The following is a 23125-nucleotide window of genomic DNA, read 5'->3' as shown; positions in this document are numbered from 1 at the left end:
CCGCTCTCTATCTAAAAAAAATCCATCCTCTTTACCGGACTTGAAGGGCGGTCCTCTATTCTGAGGTTGTGTCCTCTGATCCTGGACTCTCTCCCCGGAGAAAACATCCTTTCCGCATCCACTCTGTCAAGGCCTTTCACCATTCGATAGGTTTCAATGAGGTCACCCTTATTCTTCTGAATTCCAGTCAGTACAGGCTCAGAGCCGTCCAATGCTTGTCATAGGACAAGACGTTCAATCCTGGAATCATTTTCGTGAATGAAACCCTTTTTAGCTTCAACACGTCTTTTCAGGGTAATGTGCCCAAAACTGCTCGCAATACTCCAACTGAGGCCTTTCCAGTGCTGCGGAAAGTCTCGGCATTAAACTAGGTGGATCAGTGACCTCTTCCTGTATCGTTAACTGAGTCAATTCACTGATGTCAGGGCTGACCAAAGTGTGATCACCTCTCTTTCTCTCCCTTTTCCCATTCGGAATTAGATAAACCTCACTTCTTATCGCCTTAGTAACATAGAAACATAGAAATCATACAGCACAATTCAGGCCCTTCGGCCCACAAGGCTGTAACGAACATGTCCCTACCTGAGAATTACCTAGGCTTACCCATAGTCATCTATTCTTCTGAGCTCCATGTATCCATCCAGGAGTCCCTATCATTTCCGCCTCCACCACAGCTGCCGGCAGCCAATTCCACGCGCTCACCACCCTCTGCGGAAAAGAATCTTACCCCTGATATCTCCTTTGTACCTACTTCCAAGCCCCTTAAAATAATGCCCTCTCGTGTTCAGTCCTGGGAAAAAGCCTCTGACTGTCCACATGATCAATGCCTCTCATTATCTTTCAACCAATTTAAATTCAATCTAACACAACCCTCCTGCATCCGAATCAGAACCAGGTTTCATATCACAGACATTTGTCGTGAAATTTGTTAACTTTTCGGTAGCAGTAAAATGAAATACAGGATAAATAAATATAGAGGGGAAAAAAACTGAGTTACAGGTGGCGGAGGGAAAGAAGCTGTTCCTGAATCGCTGAGCGTGAGCTCCCTCCCGATGGTAACACTGTGCAGCGCGCATGTCCTATTGGTGGGCAACTTGAATGATGGACGCCCCTGTTACAAGGATCATCCCTTGTAATAATGATCAGAGAGGTACAGAGAATCTGTATTTACCAACAAGTAAATTTTATTATTTCAACTATAAAGCACGTAGGTTCACACGCTATCTACCTGTGTGCATTCTACTAGAACCCCTGACACTCCATGAGCAGTCAATGAAGAGAAAAGGTATCACCCGGGAAAGGATTCTACGGCTGGCCTCGTGATCCCGATCTCCACGTGTCCGTGGGGTCCTCCCTATTCAGGATGGTTGGTCTCTGGCTGCTGGAGAGTTATCGCCCCTGTCTATTTGGAGCTCCTGAGTCTTATACTGCCCCTCACAAACTGAACCACTGGATCTCTGTCCTGACCTACCTGGGTCACCTTCTCACTGCTCATTGTACAGGGCAACAGCCAACGTTGTTTCATGGCTCCGCCCACCCCAGCCTTGTGTATTTGGGTCTTTACATCCAGTTTAATGAGGCAGCCCAGGCAGACAGAGGCAACCAAACGAGGCTACAGATTGCTTGTTTGGTAGGTCCGGCATTTTGCATAATCAGTATCCACTCCTCTGAGAACGGTCTCAGGTCTATTGTTCTGATTAGATTGTCCCGGAGTCAGGAGTCAGTACAGAGTCCACGCCCTTTACATAACAAACGTATGCTTGTTTAGGAATGGTCTCAGGATTAGCAGATGATCACCTGAAGCTTCCTGTGTCTACATTCACCCTGTGTCTTTCTCGGGTTAGCTGTCGTCTGAATGCTCCAGGGTGGATGCTCTGATTAGATTATCCAAGAGCAAGAGTCAATTCAGAGTCCACAAAATGGGGGGAGACAGAGAGAACTGGTTTGTCTGCTTCCCCTGACCTTGATCAGACTGTAGTTTCCTCTGGACAACAGGGTGTTTTATGAGCCCTGCCATGCGTCATGGACAGTGTCTTTCTCGGGTCAGCTCCAGGGTGGATGGTGGAGGGTTTTACAGAGATGGCGAGTGCTGTCGGGGTTGGAGAGGTTTACAGAAATGGGGAGTGATGTAGGGGTTGGGAGGGTTTTCTTTATTTAATGTTATTTTTTATTTGGATAAGGTATTTTAAGTATTACACAAACTTGTTTTTACATATAAAACCTTTTCCATGTTTATATATATATAAATCTATATATATTTATATATTCACAAGTACACACTGAGATGATATAAAAATAATTAGGCACTTAAATAGATATTTACGTGCAGTTGTAATTCCACTCTATTAAACTAAATAATAATAATAGTTGTTAAAATAGTAATAATAGTGTATGAATAATAATCTCCATGTATCTCTTCTGGTCCATTTCTTTCTGGTTCAAAATATTGTGTGTAACCCCATGTAGCTTCCTTCGTAGGTGTTAATGTTTGTTCCTACCCACAAACATACTTATCCAATCTCTGTGTACTTATTTACTTCATTTCATCATATTTTTTCTCAAATCTTTTTCTTTGCTTGTGTTAATTCCTCATTTTCCAGAAATAGAACAGTGAACATTCGAACCAAGGGAGCTTACGTTAACACTATTACTATGTTGATAGGGAAGGCAGTCTAAACCATTAGGAGAGTCATCTAAAAGTCTGCTCGCTTTGGGGTTATAAATTCAATCCATTTATTCCAAATATGATAATTATTTTCTTTTTGAATTCTTTTTGAAGGTACCTAAAAAAGTGATTGTGTTCCAGGCCATGTTTGTCCTACAGGGATTGAGAACTTCGTAATACTTTAGTGTGTGAATGAGATGTAGGTTGTAAGACCTTTCTCTATCCATAGTTCAAATCTTTTATCTCCTCTGCTGGGAAGGAATGTGGTATCATCAGCACACCATCTGAAAAGTGTTAACATGTTATAGATTCCACATGAATTAGCCACCTTCTGCCATACTTTTAGTGTGACATTTATCCAGCTATTTTTAACTTTTCCAATTGGGTCATCAATCCTTTGTTCGCAATTGAGTCCTGTAGAGGAAAACTGTCAATCAATCCAAATTCTATTTCCTTCCACCTAGCCTTCTATCCCTTATTACACCAATATAACAGAGGGGTTATCTGTGAAGCATAAAAATAATTTCTCAAGCAAGGAAGTGCTATACCTCCTCCTTCCTTTCCTAACTGGAAGGTGTTAAATCCGATTCTAGGTTTCTTTCCTTGTGAAATAAGGCGGGAAATCCTTTTGTCCCATTTCCTGAATTGATTATCGTCTACCTCCACAGGTAAAGTCCGGAAAAGGTAAAGTAAGCGAGGGAGAATATTCATTTTTATGGTAATTATCCTTGAATTTAAACTTAAAAAGGGGCTAAGATTCCATCTATGTGGAAGGGTTTTCACAGATGGCCCGGGCTGTTTGGAAGCTTCTTGACCACTCTGGAAATGTTCTTTACTGGTAGTACCAAAATGGCATTGTTGTCTGTGACAAACGAAACCCGTATTGTATCAGAGTGTTTTGCTAACAATGTTCGTGCATCACTATGCTACATGAACCTGAGTCCCTGGCTGTAGACCGCAGTCCCAACACTGCATTCCATCTGCCACTTCATTGTCTGTTCTCCAAACCTGTCCGAGTCCTTCATTAGACACCCGCTTTACTCTAAGGTAGAATTGATGGTTTGGTGACCAGCTTTGCCCGGCACCTATCTTCGTATTAACTGCAAAGCTGGTCACCAAGCCATCAATTCTGTCATCCAGATCATTGATATCTAACACGAAAAAAAGCGGTCTCAATACTGATCCCAGCGGAATGTCATTGTTTACTAGCAGCAAACAGAATAGGCTCGCATTGTTCTGAGTCTTTGCCTGCTGCCAGTAAACCACTCTTCGATTGATTGTAGTATCTTTCCTGTAATACCATGAGCTGTGACCTTGTTCAGCAGGCTCATGGGAGCAAGACCTTGTTAAAGACCATCTGGAAATCCAAGCAAACAACATCCACTGCCTCTCCTTTGTCTATCCTGCCTGTTATTTCATCAAAGAGTTCCAACAGATTTCCGAGACAAGATTTTCCCTCCAGGAAACCATGAGGAATTTGGCCTACTTTATCGTGTGCCACGTACCCCGAAAAATCATCCTTAATGGACTCCAACCACTGACGTCAGAAACTGTCATATAATATCCTTTCTTCTGCTTCCCTCCCTTCTTAAAGAATGGAATGACATTTGCAACTTTCTAGCTCGCCAGAACTATTCCCAAGTCTAGTGATACTTGAAAGGTCATGACCCATTCTTTAAGATAAACACGAGGGGGGACTTCTTCCCTCAGAGCTGGTGAGAATGTGGAACGGGCTGCCAGAGCAAGTGGCAGGGGCGATTTCAACATTTAAGCAAAGTTTGGATGGGTGCATGGATGGAAGGGAATGGAGGTTGCTGGATGAATACTTTGGCACAGACTAGATTGTCATGTTCTATGACTTTAATGTCTTCACAATCTCTTCACCTACCATTTTCTGAACACTGGGGTGTACATTGTCTGGTCCAGGAGTTTTACCTACCTCCAGGCCTTTCAGCTTCCAAAGCAAATTTTCTCCTTAGTAATAGTATATATATCCACTTCTACCCCGATACACTTGAAGTATTGGCATTTGGGGGGTGGAGATGAAGTGAGAGAAACAAATGTAAGCAGGATGGGGAATTAAGCAAAATATCTCCTAAGAACATATTTTCTTTTCATTTCATTTTTAAAATCTTTTTATTGATATATAATCTTCTACAACTATAAAATGCAAAAGTTCAACAAATTAGTATATATAATTAATAAAGCTGAAGAAAAAAGCTTGTATATGCTAATGAAAAAAAACTTAGAAAAAGGGAAAAAGAGAACCCCAACTAATGAAAAAAATACCCACGAACTACTAAAAAAACATTAGGAACCAACACCCGGAGCATTACGTCTTGCAATTATATATAAAAGATTCTTTTTAAAACAACAACAACAACTGCCAAATCACATTTATATAACATAAAATTGGAAGGAAACTATATAAATAAATTCATATTAAATGATAATATTTGGCAAAGGAGCCCCACTTTCTCTCAAAATCGAATCGGGGATCAAAATATTTTCCTTAACGAAACTAATTATTTCGGAAAAATATCTTGGTCCCATTCTGAAATGGAACTTTACAAAGAAAAATAAGAGCGGAAAAGACAAATTTAGAAAACAGTATCTGCACTGAAACAGACTTGGATCAACACTACCTAGGACAGAAGGAGGACAAGGAATTACAGACATTAAAAACTTACACAACAGTCAGATAAAACTCCTAAATATATATTTTCTTCTAAAATAAGCAGGATTCAGCACTCCATGCAAGCATAAGCAATTGTGATGGAAGTACACACCAGAAAACTTAAATGAGAGGCCTACTCAGAAAAATGAATCACCAGTATTGAAGAAAATGTTAACCAGTGGAATGATTATGACCCTCCATGGAAGACACCCCAATGATCTGAGCAGATAAGATGTTCGTCAAGGAAGCATCGAACGCCCGACTCTGAGTGGAAGACGTCTTCACAGAAAGAGAGGTACCTTGCAGAAATACAGGACAGAGTGGTTAATGTAAAAATTAACAAAGATACATAAAAGAGTAACAAACAAGGTGATGAATGCAGAAAATGCCAAGACATACCAGACACAGTCCGACACTTTCCAGGATCCTGCAGCAGTTTAACTCAATCTGATTACTTACAAAGGTACAATCAAGTGGCAAATATCATTCACCAAAATCTTGCTTCAAGTGTCATAATGGGGGACGCTGGGAACGGTCCCAAAAGCATGACACAGGCACTGAAGTATGAGGGAACAGGAATGGACAAAACTAAATGACGGGACAGGACGCAGACTAGGAGTAGGCACAGGAACACAGATAATCAATACACTTTTGCAGATAAGACAATCCTTAAAACCATCGGGATGTTACAGGATAAACAAGCAGGAACAACTCCCTCAATTGATAAAACCATTTCAAAACACACATGTGCCTCGATCAATGGAGCACCTCACCACAGGCATTGTTTGTGTCATCAGTCAGACAACGGAATTATTTTCTCTGTCAATCAGCTTCCAAATGTTGCTACTCTGTCATTCGTTGCCACACCCCGCTGCTGATTTCCTTCTCCTCATCATACGTTCTTACCCCGACCATCGTCCAAAGCCCCAAACTCTGCCCTGTGCGGACCCGCCTCTGGTTTCTGACCCTGCTCCGTTGAATATCCAACTGATGGTTTCCCATTCTGCTTTCAGTCTTTAGAGGACAGTGGTGTTTTCTAACAACCCTTCAGAAGCAGGGAAAATGACCCACATGTGGAAATGAGCCCTGAATAAGGAGGTTAACTCCCAATGTCATTCTTTCTCAGCCCAGAGATTAGAGGGGCGATGAACATGTCAGACAGAACTGCAGTCAGCTCGACTTCTTCAGTCTGCAGAAAATTCAAGGGAAACCTCTTCACCCACAGTGGTGACTGTTTGGAACCCATCTCCACAGGGGGAGCGAGAGATGAACAACAGGGGAGGATTTAAAAAGGACTATCGTGAAACTGAATTACTGGCAGGGTCCAGACGGCCCGAGTTGACTCTCTATTGTACACTGGTTGTGTTATAAATTTACTAAGTACCAGAGACAGAGTTTAAAATAGAACTGATTTATTTGTCTCCGATACAGAATATTAAACTCCAGTCCCATTAAAGGTGATTGTGCAGCAGAAGAAACTCCTCCCATGCCCAGTGACCAGGGTGCAGAACTGGATGTGGTGATAATTGCAGAGTTCAGCACTGACTGTCATTGTCGAAATTGCATTCAGCAACGGTGATGGACAAATATCCAGCATGCAGCTTATTCAAACTTTCTCTCCAGTGTGAACCCAGTAATGTATCCCAGTGTAACATGTTGTAAGGTTTCACTGCTCATGTAACGGCCTCTGTGCAATGTTTCACTGCCGAGGTAATGGTTTCTCTGTAGCAGCAATGTTTAGATTAGGAATAAAGATAACAGGGATTTGGAGTGCGGGGCTATCCAATGACAGAAATGTTCATCCTTGTGAGTCTGGAAGGGAGATTTTCGTGGTCTTTTGCTGGGGAGAGATGAGAAGATGTGAATGGAGAGAGTGGGCCATTTTTCTTCTTTTTTTGTTTACTTCACGAACCATACAGTCAAAATAAGAGTTATAAAGCTCAATTGTTTAATCGCATACTGTGTACTGTTTGTTATTTCAGGGTACTGATTTGTAACAGGGGACACATTGCGCAGCATCCACCCAAACGAGATTTCTTAAGTTTGGCCGGGCTGCGGGGCTATCACCCCCTATATTAAGCTGCTAGCCGACTCGAAGTTTACATAAGGTTAGATGACTGAGTGAATCGCTTTTCACATTCAGAGCAGAAGAACAGCAACTCCCCGGTGTGAACTTGGTAGTGTGTCATAAATATAGATAACTGAATGAATCCTTTACCACATTCAAAGCAAGTGAACGGCCTCTCCCCTGTGTGAATTCAATGATGCACATTTGGCTCATTTGGCTGAGAGAATCTCTTCCCAAAGTCTAAGCAGGTGATCAGCCTCTACCCTGTGTGAACTGACCAGTGTCCTTGTAGGTTGGATGACTGAATGAATCCTTTCCCACAGTCTGAGCAGGTGGACGGTGTCTCCCCAGTATGAACTCGCTGATGTACTTTCAGATTGGATGACGAAATGAATCCCTTCCCACAGACTGAGCAGGTAAATGGCCTCTCCCCAGTGTGAACTCGCTGATGTTCCTTCAGTTGAGATAATTTAATGAATCCTTTCCCACAGACTGAGCAGGTGAATGGCCAATTCCCTGTGTGGGCTGCGTGGTGTGTCAGTAGGTGAAGTGACTGATTGAATCCCTTCCCACAGACTGAGCAGGTTAATGGCCACTCCCCGGTATGAACTGACTGGTGTCTCAGTAGTTGAGAAGACAAACTGAATCCCTTCCCACAGTCCGAGCAGGTGAACGGCCGCTCCCCTGTGTGAACTCGCTGATGTACCTTCAGTTCAGATGACTTAATGTATCCTTTCCCACAGACTGAGCAGGTGAACGGCCATTTCCCTGTGTGGGCTGCGCGGTGTGTCAGTAGGTGAAATGACTGATTGAATCCCTTCCCGCAGACTGAGCAGGTGAACGGCCTCTCCCCAGTGTGGACTCGCTGATGTACCTTCAGTTGAGATGAATTAACGAATCCTTTCCCACAGACTGAGCAGGTGATTGGCCACTTCCCGGTATGAACTGACTGGTGTCTCAGTAGTTGAGATAACAAAGTGAATCCCTTCCCACAGTCTGAACAGGTGAACGGCCGCTCCCCTGTGTGAACTCGCTGATGTACCTTCAGATTGGATGTCGAAATGAATCCCTTCCCACAGTCTGAGCAGGTGAACGGCCTCTCCCCAGTGTGAACTCGCTGATGTACCTTAAGTTGAGATGATGAAGTGAATCCTTTCCCACAGTCTGAGCAGTTGAACGGCCTCTCCCCAGTGTGAACACGCCGATGTACCTTAAGTTGAGATGACGAAGTGAATCGTTTCCCACAGTCTGAGCAGTTGAACAGCCTCACCCCAGTGTGAACTCGCTGATGTACCTTCAGATCGGATGACTGAATGAATCCCTTCCCACAGTCTGAGCAGGTGAACGGCCTCTCCCCAGTGTGAACTCGCTGATGTACCTTTAGCTTAGATGAACAAGTGAATCCCTTCCCACAGTCCAAGCAGCTGAACGGCCGCTCCCCGATGTGAACTCGCTGGTGAGCCATTAGGTCAGATGACTGAGTGAATCCTTCCCCACAGTCCGAGCAGCTGAACGGCCGCTCCCCGATGTGAACTCGCTGGTGAGCCATTAGGTCAGATGACTGAGTGAATCCTTCCCCACAAATTCAGCAGATGACCAGCCTCTGCCCAGTGCAAACTGACTGGTGTGTCCACAGGTGGGATGACCGACTGAATCACCTCTCACCCACAGAATAGGGGAATGGCCTTGTCCCAGTGTGAACTTGCAGGTGTACCTTAATGAGATGACCTTGAATCCCCACAGTCTGAAAAGGTGAACGGCCTCTCCCCTGTGTAAACTGACAGGCATGCCAGTCGGTCAGATGATCGAGTGAATCCTCCCCACTGTCTGAGTAGGAAGGATGATCGAGTGAATCTCTTGCTCCACTTCTTATACACGTGGACAGAGACAGCAAAGCTGGCTTGTTGTGTTCAAGATTCCCGTAGATAAGTCCCTTGTCCTTTTCAACCTGAAAAAAAAAAGTTACAAAATCCATCAGTGAGTGAAGGACAACATTTCAGATGAGATCACTTGAGTTGCCAAGGTGTGATCTGGCCTCACACTGTTAAAGTGAGGTTCAACACAAGTTGGAGAGAGAAGTCATCTTCTAACTGAGCACGGTACTGGTATCTGTAATGACCATCAAACTCGCTGATGCTTTTCCTGTCTCTGTGAGAATGGGGCATTCTGGCCGTCTCCAATCTGTGACCTGGCTCAGTCTGATACTATCCTTTGGTATTATTCCCTGTTCCCACTGTGCTTGGACAGCTTGTACATGGTGACTTGGACAGGTTGGGTGAGTGGGCGGATGCATGGCAGATGCAGTTGAATGTGGATAAATGTGAGGTTATCCACTTTGGTGGCAAGAACAGGAAGGCAGATTATTATCTAAATGGAGTCAAGTTAGGAAAAGGGGAAGTACAACGAGATCTAGGTGTTCTTGTTCATCAGTCACTGAAAGTAAGCATGCAGGTACAGCAGGCACTGAAGAAAGCTAATGGTATTCTGGCTTTCATAACAAGGGGAATTGAGTATTGGAACAAAGAGGTCCTTCTGCAGCTGTACAGGGCCCTGGTGAGACCACACCTGGAGTATTGCGTGCAGTTTTGGTTTCCAAATTTGAGGAAGGACATTCTTGCTGTTGAGGGAGTGCAGCGTAGGTTCACAAGATTAATTCCCGGGATGATGGGACTGTCATATGTTGGAAGATTGGAGCGACTTGGCTTGTATACACAGGAATTTAGAAGGATGATAGGGGATCAGATTGAAACATATAAGATTATTAAGGGATTGCACACGCTGGAGGCAGGAAGCATGTTCTCACTGATGGGTGAGTCCAGAACCAGAGGCCACAGTTTAAGAATAAGGGATAGGCCATTTAGAACAGAGTGATGGATATGTGGAATGCTCTGCCCCCGCAGGCAGTGGAGGCCAAGTCTCTGGATGCTTTCAAGAAAGAGATGGATAGAGCTCTTAAAGATAGTGGAATCAAAGGTTATGGGGATAAAGCAGGAACTGAATATTGATTGTGGATGATCAGCTATGATCACAGTGAATGGCGGTGCTGGCTTGAAGGGCCGAATGGCCTACTCCTGCACCTATTGTCTATTGTCCATTGAGCTGCATGGGTGCCTGGCCCCCCAGTAACTGAAACACTCTCACGCAAATAGCCTTTGTTGACGTGCAACTCTGTTTTTGTTTTATCCACAGTCAATTCAAAGTGCCACAGTTTTAAAGCCATGTAAATATTACCTGCCCAGAAGAATGGTTGGTCCGCACAGTTGTTAAAAGGAATTAAATGAATATCAGTTTTATTTCATGTTCTTGTCACAGAGTCATAGAAAAGTACAACACAGAAAAGGGCCCTTTGGCCCATCTAGTTTGTGCTGATCTATTTAAACTGTCTACCCCATTTACCCCAACCATCCAGGTACCTCTTCAATGCTGAACTTGAGCTCGCATGCACCAGTTGGGCTCTCTGCTCATTCCACACACGGATGACTGTCTGTGCGAAGAAGATTCCCCTCATGTTCCCCTTCATGTTTCACCTTTCACCCTTAATCCAGGGCCTCTGGTTGTAATCCCACCAAATCTTAGTGCAAGAAGCCAGCTTGCTTTTACCCCATCTACGTATAACCATCATAAATTTTGTACACCTCCAACAAATCTCCCCTCAATCTTCTGCATTCCAAGGAATAAGGCCCTGTCCTGTTCAATCTCTCCTTATAACCTAAGTCCTCCAGACCTGGCAACATCCTTGCAAATTTTCTCTGAACTCTTTCAACCTCTTTTACATCTTCCTGTAGGTTGGTGACCAAAACTGCACACAACACTCAAAATTAGGCCTCACCAATATCTTGTACAAAGTCAACATAACATCCCTCTCCAGTACTCATTAATTTGGTTTATGAAGGCCAATGTGCCAAAATCTTTCTTTCCATCCCTATCGAACTGTGACACCACTTTCGGTGAAATATAGACCTGTATTCTCAGATTCATTTCTTCTACAACACTTCTCAGTGCCCGACCAGTCACTGTGTAAGACCAACCCTGGTAGGTCCCACCAAAGTGCAACACTTTGCACCTGTCTGCATTAGATTCCATTTTCCATTTCTCAACACGTTTTTCCAGCGGGTCCAGATCGCACTGCAAGCCATGGTTATCTTCCTCGCTGTCCACTACACCACCAAACTTGGTATCATCCACAACTTTGCTGATCCAGTTAACCACACTGTCATCCAGATTACTGATATAGATGACAAACAACAACAGATCCAGCACTGATCCCTATTGCACACTAGTCACAGACCTCCAGTCAGAGAGGCAACCATCTGCTACCACACTCTGGTTTCTCCCAAAGACAGTGTTTCATTCAATTTACTATCTCATCTTGAATGCTGAATGACCGAACCTTCTTGAACAACCTCCCATATGAGACTTTGTCAAGTGCCTTACTAAAGTCCATGTGGACAACATCCACTGCCTTGCCTTCATCCACTTTCCTGATAACTTCCTCGAGAGACTTTGGTGAGACATGACCTAGCATGCACAAAGCCATGCTGCCTATCCTTCATCAGTCAACATCTGTCCAAATATTTATATATCCGGTTCCTGCACATAACCCTCCAGTAACTTTTCCCACCTCTGATGTCAAGTTCACCAACGTACAATTTCTTAGTTTATTTTTAGAGCCTTTCTGGAACAGCGGAAGAACATTGGCTGTCCTCCAATCCTCCAGTACCTCACCTGTCACTAAGGATGATTTAAGAATCTCTGCATGTGCCCCGACAATTTCTGCACTTGTCTTCCGCAGAGTCCCAGGGAACAACTTGTCAGGCCCTGGGGGTTTATCCACGCTAATTTGCCTTAAGACAACAAACTCTTCCATCTCTGTAATCTGTACAGGGTCCATGAAGTTGATGCTGCTTTGCCTCACTTCCATAGACCTTGTAACCATCTCCCGAGTAAATACAGATGCAAAGATAGGATTTAAAATCTCCCCATATATTTTGTCTCCTCATATGGATTACCATTCTGATCTTCCAGAGGATTATTTTTTTCCCTTGCAATCTTTTTGCTCTTAAAATATTGGCAGAATCTCTGAGGATTCTCCTTCACCATGTCTGCCTGGGCAACCTCATGCCTTCTTTTATTTCTTTCATAAGTGTTCACTTGAAATTCCTCTATTTCTATTTGTTCCTATCTGCCTGTTCCTGGAATGCACCTTCTTTTTATTGACCTGGGAGATGAAGCACAAAGGGGTGATGGAACTGCATAGTGGGAGGTGGGGGTAGAGGGAGTTAAACTAAAGTTTCAGGGGGAATGGAAGCATGAATAACAGAACAGGTAGTGGAGGGGTTGTGAAGACAGATGTTGTTCAGTCCTCAGACAAAGTCAGGAATGAAAAAGTTGAGCATGGTGCAGTGAGTATGCTCAGTCCTGTGTATTTCAATACAAACAGCAGTGTAGGAAAGGTGGATGTGTTCACTGCACGGAACAACAATGGAATTATGACACAAGGATCTGGCAACTGTGGACTGGGACAGACTGCTTTATGGCAAAGGTGTGCTTGGTAAGTGGGAGGCCTTCAAAGCGAAATTTTGAAAGTACAAAGCGGGTATGTGCTTGTCAGAATAAAAGGTAAAGATGGAAACTGTATCTTTTGGATTTCAGGAGATATTGACACCCTGGTGAGGCACAAAATGGAGTTGCATTAACAGGGATAGGCAGGTAGATTCTTATGGAGTACAAGAAATGCAAGAGAATACATATCAAATAAATCAGGATGGCTAAAAGAAGGCATGACATTGCCCTCGCAGAAAAGAAGGATAACCCTTAGGGATTCTAGAGATAGATTGAGAGCACTGCTTTTGCCAGATACCATTTTCTTAGGTTTCCATTTGGAATTGCATCAGTTCCTGAAGTGTACCATAAAACTATTTACATGCTATATGAGCACATTGAGGGCATAGATACTTCCAAGGACGATATTATTGTTTGCGGATCATCTAAACAAGAGCATGACGCCAGGCTCAGACAAGTCTTAGAGGCAACACGCAAGGCAAACCTGAAGTTGAATAAAGACAAATGTCAGCTAGGAGTGACTGAACTTACCTTTGTGTGTGATATCATCAGCAATGCGGGTGTGCGTCCTGATCCATTGAAGGTTTCTGCTATTGAGAACATGCCAAGTCCGCAATGTAAAAAGGATTTTCAAAGGTTTATGGGAATGGTCAACTGCATGGGAAAATTCATACCCAATCTTTTGGAACAGCTTGCTCCATTGAAACAGGTAACGGAAAAGGAAAAACAAATGGAGCTGGAATCATGAACAGGAGAAGGCATGGCAAAATCTCAAGAAAGTGCTCACTAAGGAACCTGTGTTGAAATGCTGTGATGCTGAGATAGCCATCAAAATTTCGTGTGATGCATCTCAAGCAGGTTTAGGGGCAGTGTTACTCCAGAAACATGATAAGGAATGGCTACCAGTGGCATTTGCATCTCGTTCATTATCTGATCCAGAAACAAGGTATACCCAAATTGAAAAAGAATTGCTCAGCATTATGTTTGCTTGTGAGAGATTTCATCAGTTTGTGTCAGGGCAATCTATTGATGTTGAAACTGATCATAAGCTTGTTTCACAAACCTTTAAGCGACTGTCCTTTGCGAATTCAGCGAATGATGACCAAATTGCAAAGGTATGTGTTGAATGTGTCATACACACCTGGAAAATTTATGTACACGGCTGACACACTTTCCAGAGCTGTGGATCCAACAACAAAAGGCAGTCACAGGGACGCTGTTGAAGTTCAGGCATTTGTTGGTGTGATCATAGAGACTGTACCTGTTGTTCCTGTATAGTTGGAAATGCTGTGTCTTGCGACAGAGAAGGACAAAATTGTCAGTCAGGTAATACAAGTGGCGATGGATGGATGGCCAGATAATAAGCATGACTGTACCTCAGAAGTACAAGAATATTGGAACCACAGAACAGAACTTTCTGTTGTCGACGGGACATTGTACAAAGGTAGCAGAATTGTGATTCCTAAGAGTCTCGGAAAAGAAATGATTGGGAAAATTCATAAAGGCCTCAGAGGTATTGAAAAATGTAAGGGGGGGGGGTGCGGGAAGTGATGTTTTGGCCCAGGATGAATCAAGAAATTGCAGAATTGGTGTCTTCTTGTCAAATATGCCTTAAATACCGACCCAGCAACCCTAAGGAGCCACTGCATCCACGTCCTAGTCCTTAGAGACCTTATCAGAAGATAGGTGTTGATCTTTTTTGTATCTGACGACAAAGATTATCTATTAATGACAGATTACTACTCATTGTATCCTGAAGTGTGTGAAGGTTTAAGCAGAACAACAACAGAGAATGTAATTACATGCATGAAATCAGTTTTTTTTTCCAGATATGGTGTACCTGATGAAGTTTTCACAGACAATGGTCCACAATTCAATGGTGAATGCATGAGACATTTTGCTCATGAATGGGGCTTTGTTCATACAACATCCAGACCATTTTTCCCTCAGTCCAATGGATTAGTTGAGAATTTGGTAGGAATTATCAGGAAACTGATGCACAAAGCAAAATATAGTGGAGGTGATTTTTATAAAGCTTTGTTAGCCTATTGTAGTACTCTGCTTGAAAGTCAATGTTCACCTGCTCAGCTCTTGATGGGATGCCGTTTGAGATCCAATCTGCCAAAAAATGAGAGCCTCCTGAGAACAGAGGGAGGTGAACAAGTGAAAAGATGGAAAGATGAACAGAAACCAAACAAGAAAACATACTTTGACAGATGTTCTCCGCCATTCCCTGAACTTCACCAAGAAGATGAAGTAAGGATACAAGACAAAATGAACACATGGACACAGAAAGCTACAGTACTTGACGAAGTACAACCCAGATGATACATGGTCCAAACAGAGGAAGGAGCAGTGTTAAGAAGGCATCGCAAAGACTTCAATAAAGAGCCAACTTCATAGTTTCAGTTTCAGACTGGACAAAACATGGAAATGACAACAAAACACAAGAAACTGTGTGAACTACTTAGAAGATCTACTGGTGTTTGCAGACCCCCAGAGAAAATGATGGAGACATGTTAAATTATGCATTTGCTCTGGTCAATGTTGCTAATTGTTTTTCTTTTTAAGGAAAGGAAGATCTGGTGATATGACGTGTAGGAACGTGATTGCAGAGAGTTCTGAGCATGCGCAGGAATGATAGAAAGATCCAGAAAACATGGCTTTGCAAGATACTTGTGGTTGTTGATAAGTAAAGTTTTGATAAGTTTTTTCCAGAATATGGTTCTTTATTATAAACCCACGGTGTGTATTAAAGAACACAACATATATAACCCGTGTTAGTGTGGGGAGCGGGATTTTACACCATATTCCCGGTACAGTCTCAACAAAACACAAATAATTGTCACTTTGCCCGGACCATTGGCCCCGCTTGCAGGGCAACAGTCTGCCGGTGTTTGCCCCCCAATGTGGTGAATCGCCACCACCGTGGGCTCAGACATTTCCACAGATGAGCCCCTCCTGTCCCCACCGGGACAAACATCCTGTCCGCCCCCTCTCTCCCCGTCTTCATCCTCTCCCTCCCCGGGGAACCGGCATCAAACCGACGGGCCGAGCGGTCTCCTCCTACCTCTCAGCGACACATCAGACTCCGGCCGCAGGAGACGCTTCACAAACGCCCCAACTTCCCTCGGAGGGAAATGGAAATAAATCAGAAAGCGGACATTTACTTTGGGATTTGTTCCGCTCTGATGAGTCGTCACTTGATCGGGCGATGGATTCAGCGGGGGTAACACCCACTCGCCTTGTCCGCCTCGGCTATTGGTTGTAACCAGTGATTGACATCACTTCGCACCAATGGTTATAGCACAGCTCCTGAATCCTCTGTTGACAGGGGTGGGGGAGGGGCTGGTCACGTGATTAGTAGCCCAGCCGTTTAACCGATAAAGCTCGAGCTCACCAGCGCGTGGGTGACGTAAGACACCGTGAGGGCAGATCCTAGTGTCGGGAACCCATGTGTGACGTCAGGCGCGTGGGTGCGCCTGTGTGACGTCACCTGTGGGGGAGCGCTCGTATTTAAAAACACCTGAATGGACGTTTCTGATGATTTCGGTGGGACAACAACATTAATCACGGGTTTCATCACTGAATCCAGTGTTGTGAGATGTAAAGTCCCCTGTTATGTGTCCGGCTGTGCCGTGTTGTTGGTGGAGTGGGCAGCCTGGTGTTTGTCTCGATTCGGGTCACAACACCAGAATTGCCAGCGGGGTCCACACACAGTGTATTAGTCAACAGAAAACCTCCCGTCCCTGCAGTCTCTGTCTCCTGGTAAACTCAACACCCCGACAATGTGGACCAGAGACACCCCTTCCTCTCAGAGTCAGGGGATCACTCAGACAGCTGATCACTGAGAGGAATTATATTTATTGGTCATTAAAGTTCACCCAGATTGGTTTGGACGGATTTGATGTGGAGTTCGGGGTGTCACAGTGAAAGGGCCGGACGGCCGAACTCTCTCCGTTGTCCAAACATCCTTCCAGGTGAGGCGACACTGCACCTGTGAATCTTCCGGGGTCGCCCGTTGTGTCCGCTGCTCCCGATGCGGCCGCCTCGACACTGGTGACACCAGACCCTCCGCAGTTGTGCGGGGTCGGGTTGTTTTTATTGGTGGGGGCGGGGGTCGATGTTATTGTTCCCTTTTGTGCGGGAGGGGTGGGTTTTGGGGGTTGATGATCGGGATACCGTTCCTTTTTTATGCGGGGGTGGGGTGTGGGAGTTTGATTTTTCTCTCTGATCGACTTCCATGCTCTTTCTTTGTTTCGTGGTGATGTTCATGGATACCCGCTTTAATAATAAATTAATCTTTGAACTATCCGCTCCGAGCGGAACTTCCCGCTATCCAAACATTTTCATTCTGATTCCCATTCCTGTTCCGACCTGTCAACCCATCACTTCCTCTTGTGCTAAGATGAGGCTACCCTCAGGGTCCAGGATCAGCACCTTATATTCCGGCTGAGTACCCCCTCCGCAACCTGATGGCATGAACATGAATAGTGGACTGCTGACTGGCACTGGAAAAGGGTCTGGCCAACAGGAATCCAGAATGAATGTTCACCATTGTCAACACATACATTGCCCCTTCATAGTGTGGGTGGGGGTCATCAATGGAATCTGCTGCTTCAGAAGTCCATTAAATCGTTCAATCAAGCCAGCTGCTTGGGGGTAATAAAGTATATGGTGGACCCAATAAATACCTTGCTCTTTCTCCCAATCCTGGATCTGTTGCCCTGTAAAGTGGGATCCATTATCTGACTGTATTTCCTCGGATGTGCCATAATGTAACAACAGGTATTCCACCCCGGAATAGTGGACTCCTGACTGGTACTAGGAAAGGGTCTGGCCAACAGGAATCCAGAATAAGTGTCCACCTTTGTCAAGACATATTTATCATTCTTATGTGGGGGCAGGGGTCCAATGTAATCAATCTGACATACTTTCGCCGGGTACGGAGCCTCTCTTAATATGGCCAAAAGGTCCACGCGAGACAGAGCGAGACTTGACTTGCTGGCAGATAGGACATTCCGACACAGTAGTCCGACAGTCATCCACCGTCAAAGGTCTCGTCCCTACTCTCGCGTCCCCTTCTCCGCGGGACGGCCGGACTGTTCGTGGGCCCATCTAACTAGAGGCACTGTAATAGCATATACCGCAGCCGATCCGTCTACTTGATTATTGTGGAGCGTCGTAATGTCCTCCTGGTGGGCATTCACATGATACACATAAATATCGCGCCTCTGCACCTCTTGTCATACCTGCTGCCAATATTCCTTGCCCCAGATAGGTTTATTATGAACTGCCCACTGGTGCATCTGCCAGCTCACCATACAGACAGCCATTCCATTAGCCACCGCCAACGAGTCGGTATATATTCTAATTTCCTTGGTGGGGAGTGAAGAGGGCAGGGTAACCGCCACAAGTTCCGGCAGCTGACTGGATCCGCCCTCTCCTTCTTGTATTAACTGAGAATCGTCCAAGGTTCGCAGGGCAGCGGCCTTCCACGGTTGGCCCTCTCACACCCAACGGTTCCAGCCGTCCGTCAACCAGGCACCAGCCTTTTCACCCGATGTCAATTCCTCGTACGGCCGGCCCCATCGAATGGGGGAGGGTTCGAGAGGGGGAGCCGCCTTCTCTTCCTCGGTTCCCGCTGTCATAGGTCATCTGGCTACTTGTTCCTGAAGACGGCTGACTCCTTCGGCTACTTTAGCGGCCCGGTCCTGTATATACCATTTCCAATTCGATATGGATGACAGCTGTGCACGCCCCTGCCTCACCTTCGCATCTGGGGCGAGCACCCAGGACATAATAGGCAAATCAGGTCGCAACACCGTGAAGTCTGATCCCGTGATGGACTCCATTTCCACCAGGGCCCAGTAACAAGCCAGGAGCTGTCGTTCTAACGGGGTATATCGTCCGGCAGCCTCCGGCATAGTGCGTGACCAGAACCGGAGGGGCACCCTCCTCCCATTCTGCAGCTGCCACAGACTCTACACGGCCCCGTTATCGTGAACAAACACCCGTAATTCATACGGGGCCCCCGGGACCCGAGATGAAAGGGGAAGAGTCTGTTCAGCTGCCATTTTGGACTGCTCGAATGCCTCCTTTTGCTCATCTCCCCATGTGAGTTTGCTCTTCTTATGAGTGACCGCGTACAGTGGTTTCAGTAGGAGAGTCAATTCGGGAATATGTCTTCTCCAATATACCAATAACCACATAAAGCGCCGAACTTCTTGCTTATTAGCGGGAGTAGCTGTGGTTTGTATTTTATTTCGTACCTTTTCCGGTATAATCCTCTCCCCAGCATGCCAGTGGATGCCCAGAAGCGTCAGGGATTGACTGGGACCTTGCACCTTATCTTCATTCACAGCCCATCCCCTCTCTCACACACACAGTAACAGGGACCGCAGCGCCTCTGCGACACCCTCCCCGTCCGGTCCCTGTAACATGACATCATCGATGTAGTGGTGAACTCCGACGTTAGGGGGCAGTGCGCAGGTCTCCAGATCACCTGCCACTATCCCGCGGCATGAGGTCGGACTATGGACAGGTCCCTGTGGCAAACGAGTGAAGGGATATTGCCGACCGTTCCAGGTGAAAGCCAACTGCTCCTGTGATTCCTCCTCCAAGGGAATCGAACAGAAGGCGCTGGCCAGATCAATAACAACATACCATCGACCATCTGCATCATCCGGAATATCATCTACCAGCGTCACTATGTCGGGCACAGCAGAACTCAACGGGGAAGAGTATCGATTCAATTGTCGATGATCAACAGTCATTTGCCAGGACCTGTCTGGTTCCTTTACCGGCCAGACCGGGCTATTGTACGGGGACATGGCGGGTCGAATTAACCCCAGCTTGCTTCAAGGAGGCAATAGTTTCAGTCATTTCCTTGTGACCTCCCGGGATCCGGTATTGTGGAACCGACACTATCTGCGTCGGTGGAGGCATAAACAGGGGCTCCCACTTTGCCCTCCCGACTACACCCGCATGCTCCGGATCCCAAAACTAAAGGTCCCTAACAATGTCTTCAGTTGCAGTCCCCGTAACGCATTCATTCCGAAGATACGCTCGGTGGTTACAGCAATTAGGACAGACACAGAACGCGGGACGTTTTTGTCAATCGTTACTCATACCGTTACTTCCTGGGCCCTAGTAAGGGCACTACCCCCACCCCCCATCCCTTCAATATTATACTCGGGTCCCCTCCACTTATCGGGGTCTCCCGGGATCACAGTATGTTCTGCCCCAGTATCGACCAGAGCAACAGTCCGTTGATAATTTCCCTTAGCCCAATGGACATAATGGTACATAAGGCCTAGGGTCCCCCGGGTCCACAACGAATGGATCTTACATGTCGGGGGAACCCGGCCACCCCAAACGCCCCCCCCCCCCCGCAGGTCCGGGAGGGTTTGGGAGGCCGTCATTTTCCGGTCTCCTCCTGTATGGCCATTTTTCACTACATCCTGCAATCCAGCTGACGATGGGTACAGTGAGAAGGCAGGAGGAGCAGGAGGGCCCACTGGCGTCTTCCCAGCTTTCATGTGCTCACGATACATAGCATACAATACACTAGTCGGCACCCCGTCAATCTTCTCCTTACTGACATCTGCTTTCAAAAGGGTAGTGAACATCTCCCCTGCGCGTCAGGGCGGGTTTCCTAGTCCCATTGGTACCATTAGTACCTCCTCCCCACCGCCAATATTCGTTAGCCGTGTGGAACGGACTTGGGGTTTAACCACCTGCAAGTCCGAAAGGTTCGCCGAGGCATTAGTCACGTCCTCCACATCCTCCTGAACTGAGGGCCCCAATAATGCAAGAGCCACACCCCGAATGGATGGGGCGGCTGACCGCACCAATCTCGTGTACATCCCTCCGGTGAATTCCTCTTGGTCGGGATCTCGACCCCGTCGCCACTGTGCATCCCAGTCCCCAGATATCCTATTGACCAGGGCCTGTTGTCTTCAGTGGTGAATGCCTTCAGCGGCAGTCTCCCAGTCCCCCTGTACCTGTGAATCCCAATCAAGGGGGTGCCGAATACCTTCTTAACAGCATCCAACACTTGAAAAAAGAACCTATCCGCACGGGGAGATTGGCGTAACTCAGTGTTAATACGGGGATTCGAGGTTAAAGACCCTAGCCTCGCTTGTTCTTCAGGATGAAAGGTTATACTAGCCCCTCTATCATCCCACAAGGGGAGTAACCATTCCGCTAGCGACTCCCCAGACCTTTGCTTAAAACGGGCAGCCATCTCAGATAGCTCCTTATCATTATACTCGAGAGTCTGTACACCCGGCTGCCCGGGTACAGTCTTTTGAGAAGTCATCACAGCAGGCCGAGCCTGCAATGGTTCTGGGGGAAAAGCAGTTTCCCCCTCACCAAAGGACCCATTATCATTATCATTATACCATATATCCCCATCCCAGGTATCTGGATCTCCCTTGGGTAACAACATTGATCTTATCTTCACGGCATCGGGGGTATAATTCTGGCAGCGAACCACCTCCTGATGTTTAATTTGCACTAGCCTACATGCCATCTGAATTCCCTTCTCCTCAGCTTCCTGCGCCCTATTCTGACTGGTCCTCACCACCTCAATCATGACTGAACACCTCTCCTTCACAGCAATCCGTCATCCCTCAACGTATCTCTTTCTTGTTCCACCTCACGGGTCCTTTCCAACTGTTGGCGCAAGGCTGTGGCCAGCAGCCAATAGCCATCGGTATGAGAACCTTGTTTTGATGGAAAATTTATTTCTCACAACAGTCTAGCCATCTTACTTCCCCATTTCTCGCCAGTATTATCTAGGCGATCATCCCAGCTTATGGGAGGTCCCAGCTTAGCAAGGGTGTTAGCAAGCGCAGCAAACCCATCAGTATTATCCACCCACCTTCTTCTTACAGAAACATCTGACTGATGCTAAGCTGGGACACATCATCAGTGACGTTACCTGGGGTCGTCAGGTGTTTCGGGTCTTTCAACATCATACAGCCTCGCCCAGGCGACCCACCCGGGGTTGATCAGACCCCGGCCTGTGTCCTAGCAGCAACACACGGATCTGCCCTCTTTATCCAGAGCCATCCTGACGCTTTCTCTGCCGCATCTATGGTGGTAGAAATGGCTCTCCTTCTTCTCTCTCCCGTGATTCCAAGTGCAGTGTGTACTTTGTAGAGCGACTGGCCTGCAAATCCACGACACCCGACCTCCACGGGCCAGCACTCTGCTCTCCAGCCTCTTCTCTGCAAGTTGTTCTTCAGATCTTCATACTTGGCTCTTTTCTGCTCGTAGGCCCCCTCCATGCGTTCTTCCCGCGGCACGGTTAGCCCAAGCATAGGGACGTGCTTCAATGAGTCGGACCACAACACAGTGTTACCGCAGTGTAGTCTCTGTGATGTGGGGAGGAAACTGCAGCTGTTTTCCCAGGTCTGCCTTTAGCTTCCAGTCCTGCGCAGTGAAGAGCAACCCGGTTGCTTTCTGGTGTCTGTTGGTCTTTCCCCCTCTTTGACACAGCAGTTGGTATTCTTGACCGGACTAGTTTTCCGGCAGATGTTAAGGGTGCAGCAGATTGTCTCCGCAATTGTCCGGAGAACCTGGTCATGCCGCCACCGATAACAGCCATCGGCAAGAGCTCTGGGGCAGCAGCACAGAATGTGCTCCAGCGTACCGGTCTTCTCACAGAGGGGGCAAGCTGGTCGTTCTGCAGGGCCCCAGCAGTGCAGGTTGGACGGGCTAGGAAGGACGGCATAAACAGCCTGGATAAGGAACCTGATGCGGTGTGAATCCACCTTCCAGAGATCATTCCACGTGATCTTTCACTCGATCACCTGCTCCCATTTGGTCCAGGCTCCTTGCTGTTTCATTGCTACCGCTCTGCTGGTCCTCTCCTCCTCTACAGCTGCCCTTACTTCATTCTGGACCAGTTCTCGTCGCCCTTTCCCTTGTACTTTGTCAAAATGGGGGACTTCAAGGCCTCCAAGTCTAACTCTCCCCTTGGCAACCGCCCCCACCAGCACTTTGTGACACAGTCACGCCTCAGCTTCTTCCACAGCAGCTTCCGCTCTCCACTCTCTTCCAGTTCTCACCGCCACTCTTGCTCCGGCAACCTGTGGATCTGAAGATTCCCGGAACTGCAGCACCTCTCTTGCTCACAAAACCT

At 46.4% G+C, this 23125-nt stretch overlaps 1 protein-coding gene across 1 annotated transcript in view; it reads right to left on the bottom strand.

The window, feature by feature from the left end:
• LOC140207871 (uncharacterized) overlaps positions 1-23125 on the bottom strand; it is a 115283-nt gene that overhangs the window by 13204 nt on the left and 78954 nt on the right. The window contains 3 exon segments of the mRNA XM_072276418.1: positions 7697-8827; positions 18744-18956; positions 22134-22310. Of these exon segments, the coding sequence (XP_072132519.1) occupies positions 7697-8827; positions 18744-18956; positions 22134-22310 (1521 nt within the window).

The sequence above is a fragment of the Mobula birostris genome, chromosome 13 (genome assembly GCF_030028105.1).
Source record: "Mobula birostris isolate sMobBir1 chromosome 13, sMobBir1.hap1, whole genome shotgun sequence".
NCBI lineage: Eukaryota > Metazoa > Chordata > Chondrichthyes > Myliobatiformes > Myliobatidae > Mobula > Mobula birostris.
This window is presented reverse-complemented; position numbering and strand designations above follow the sequence as displayed.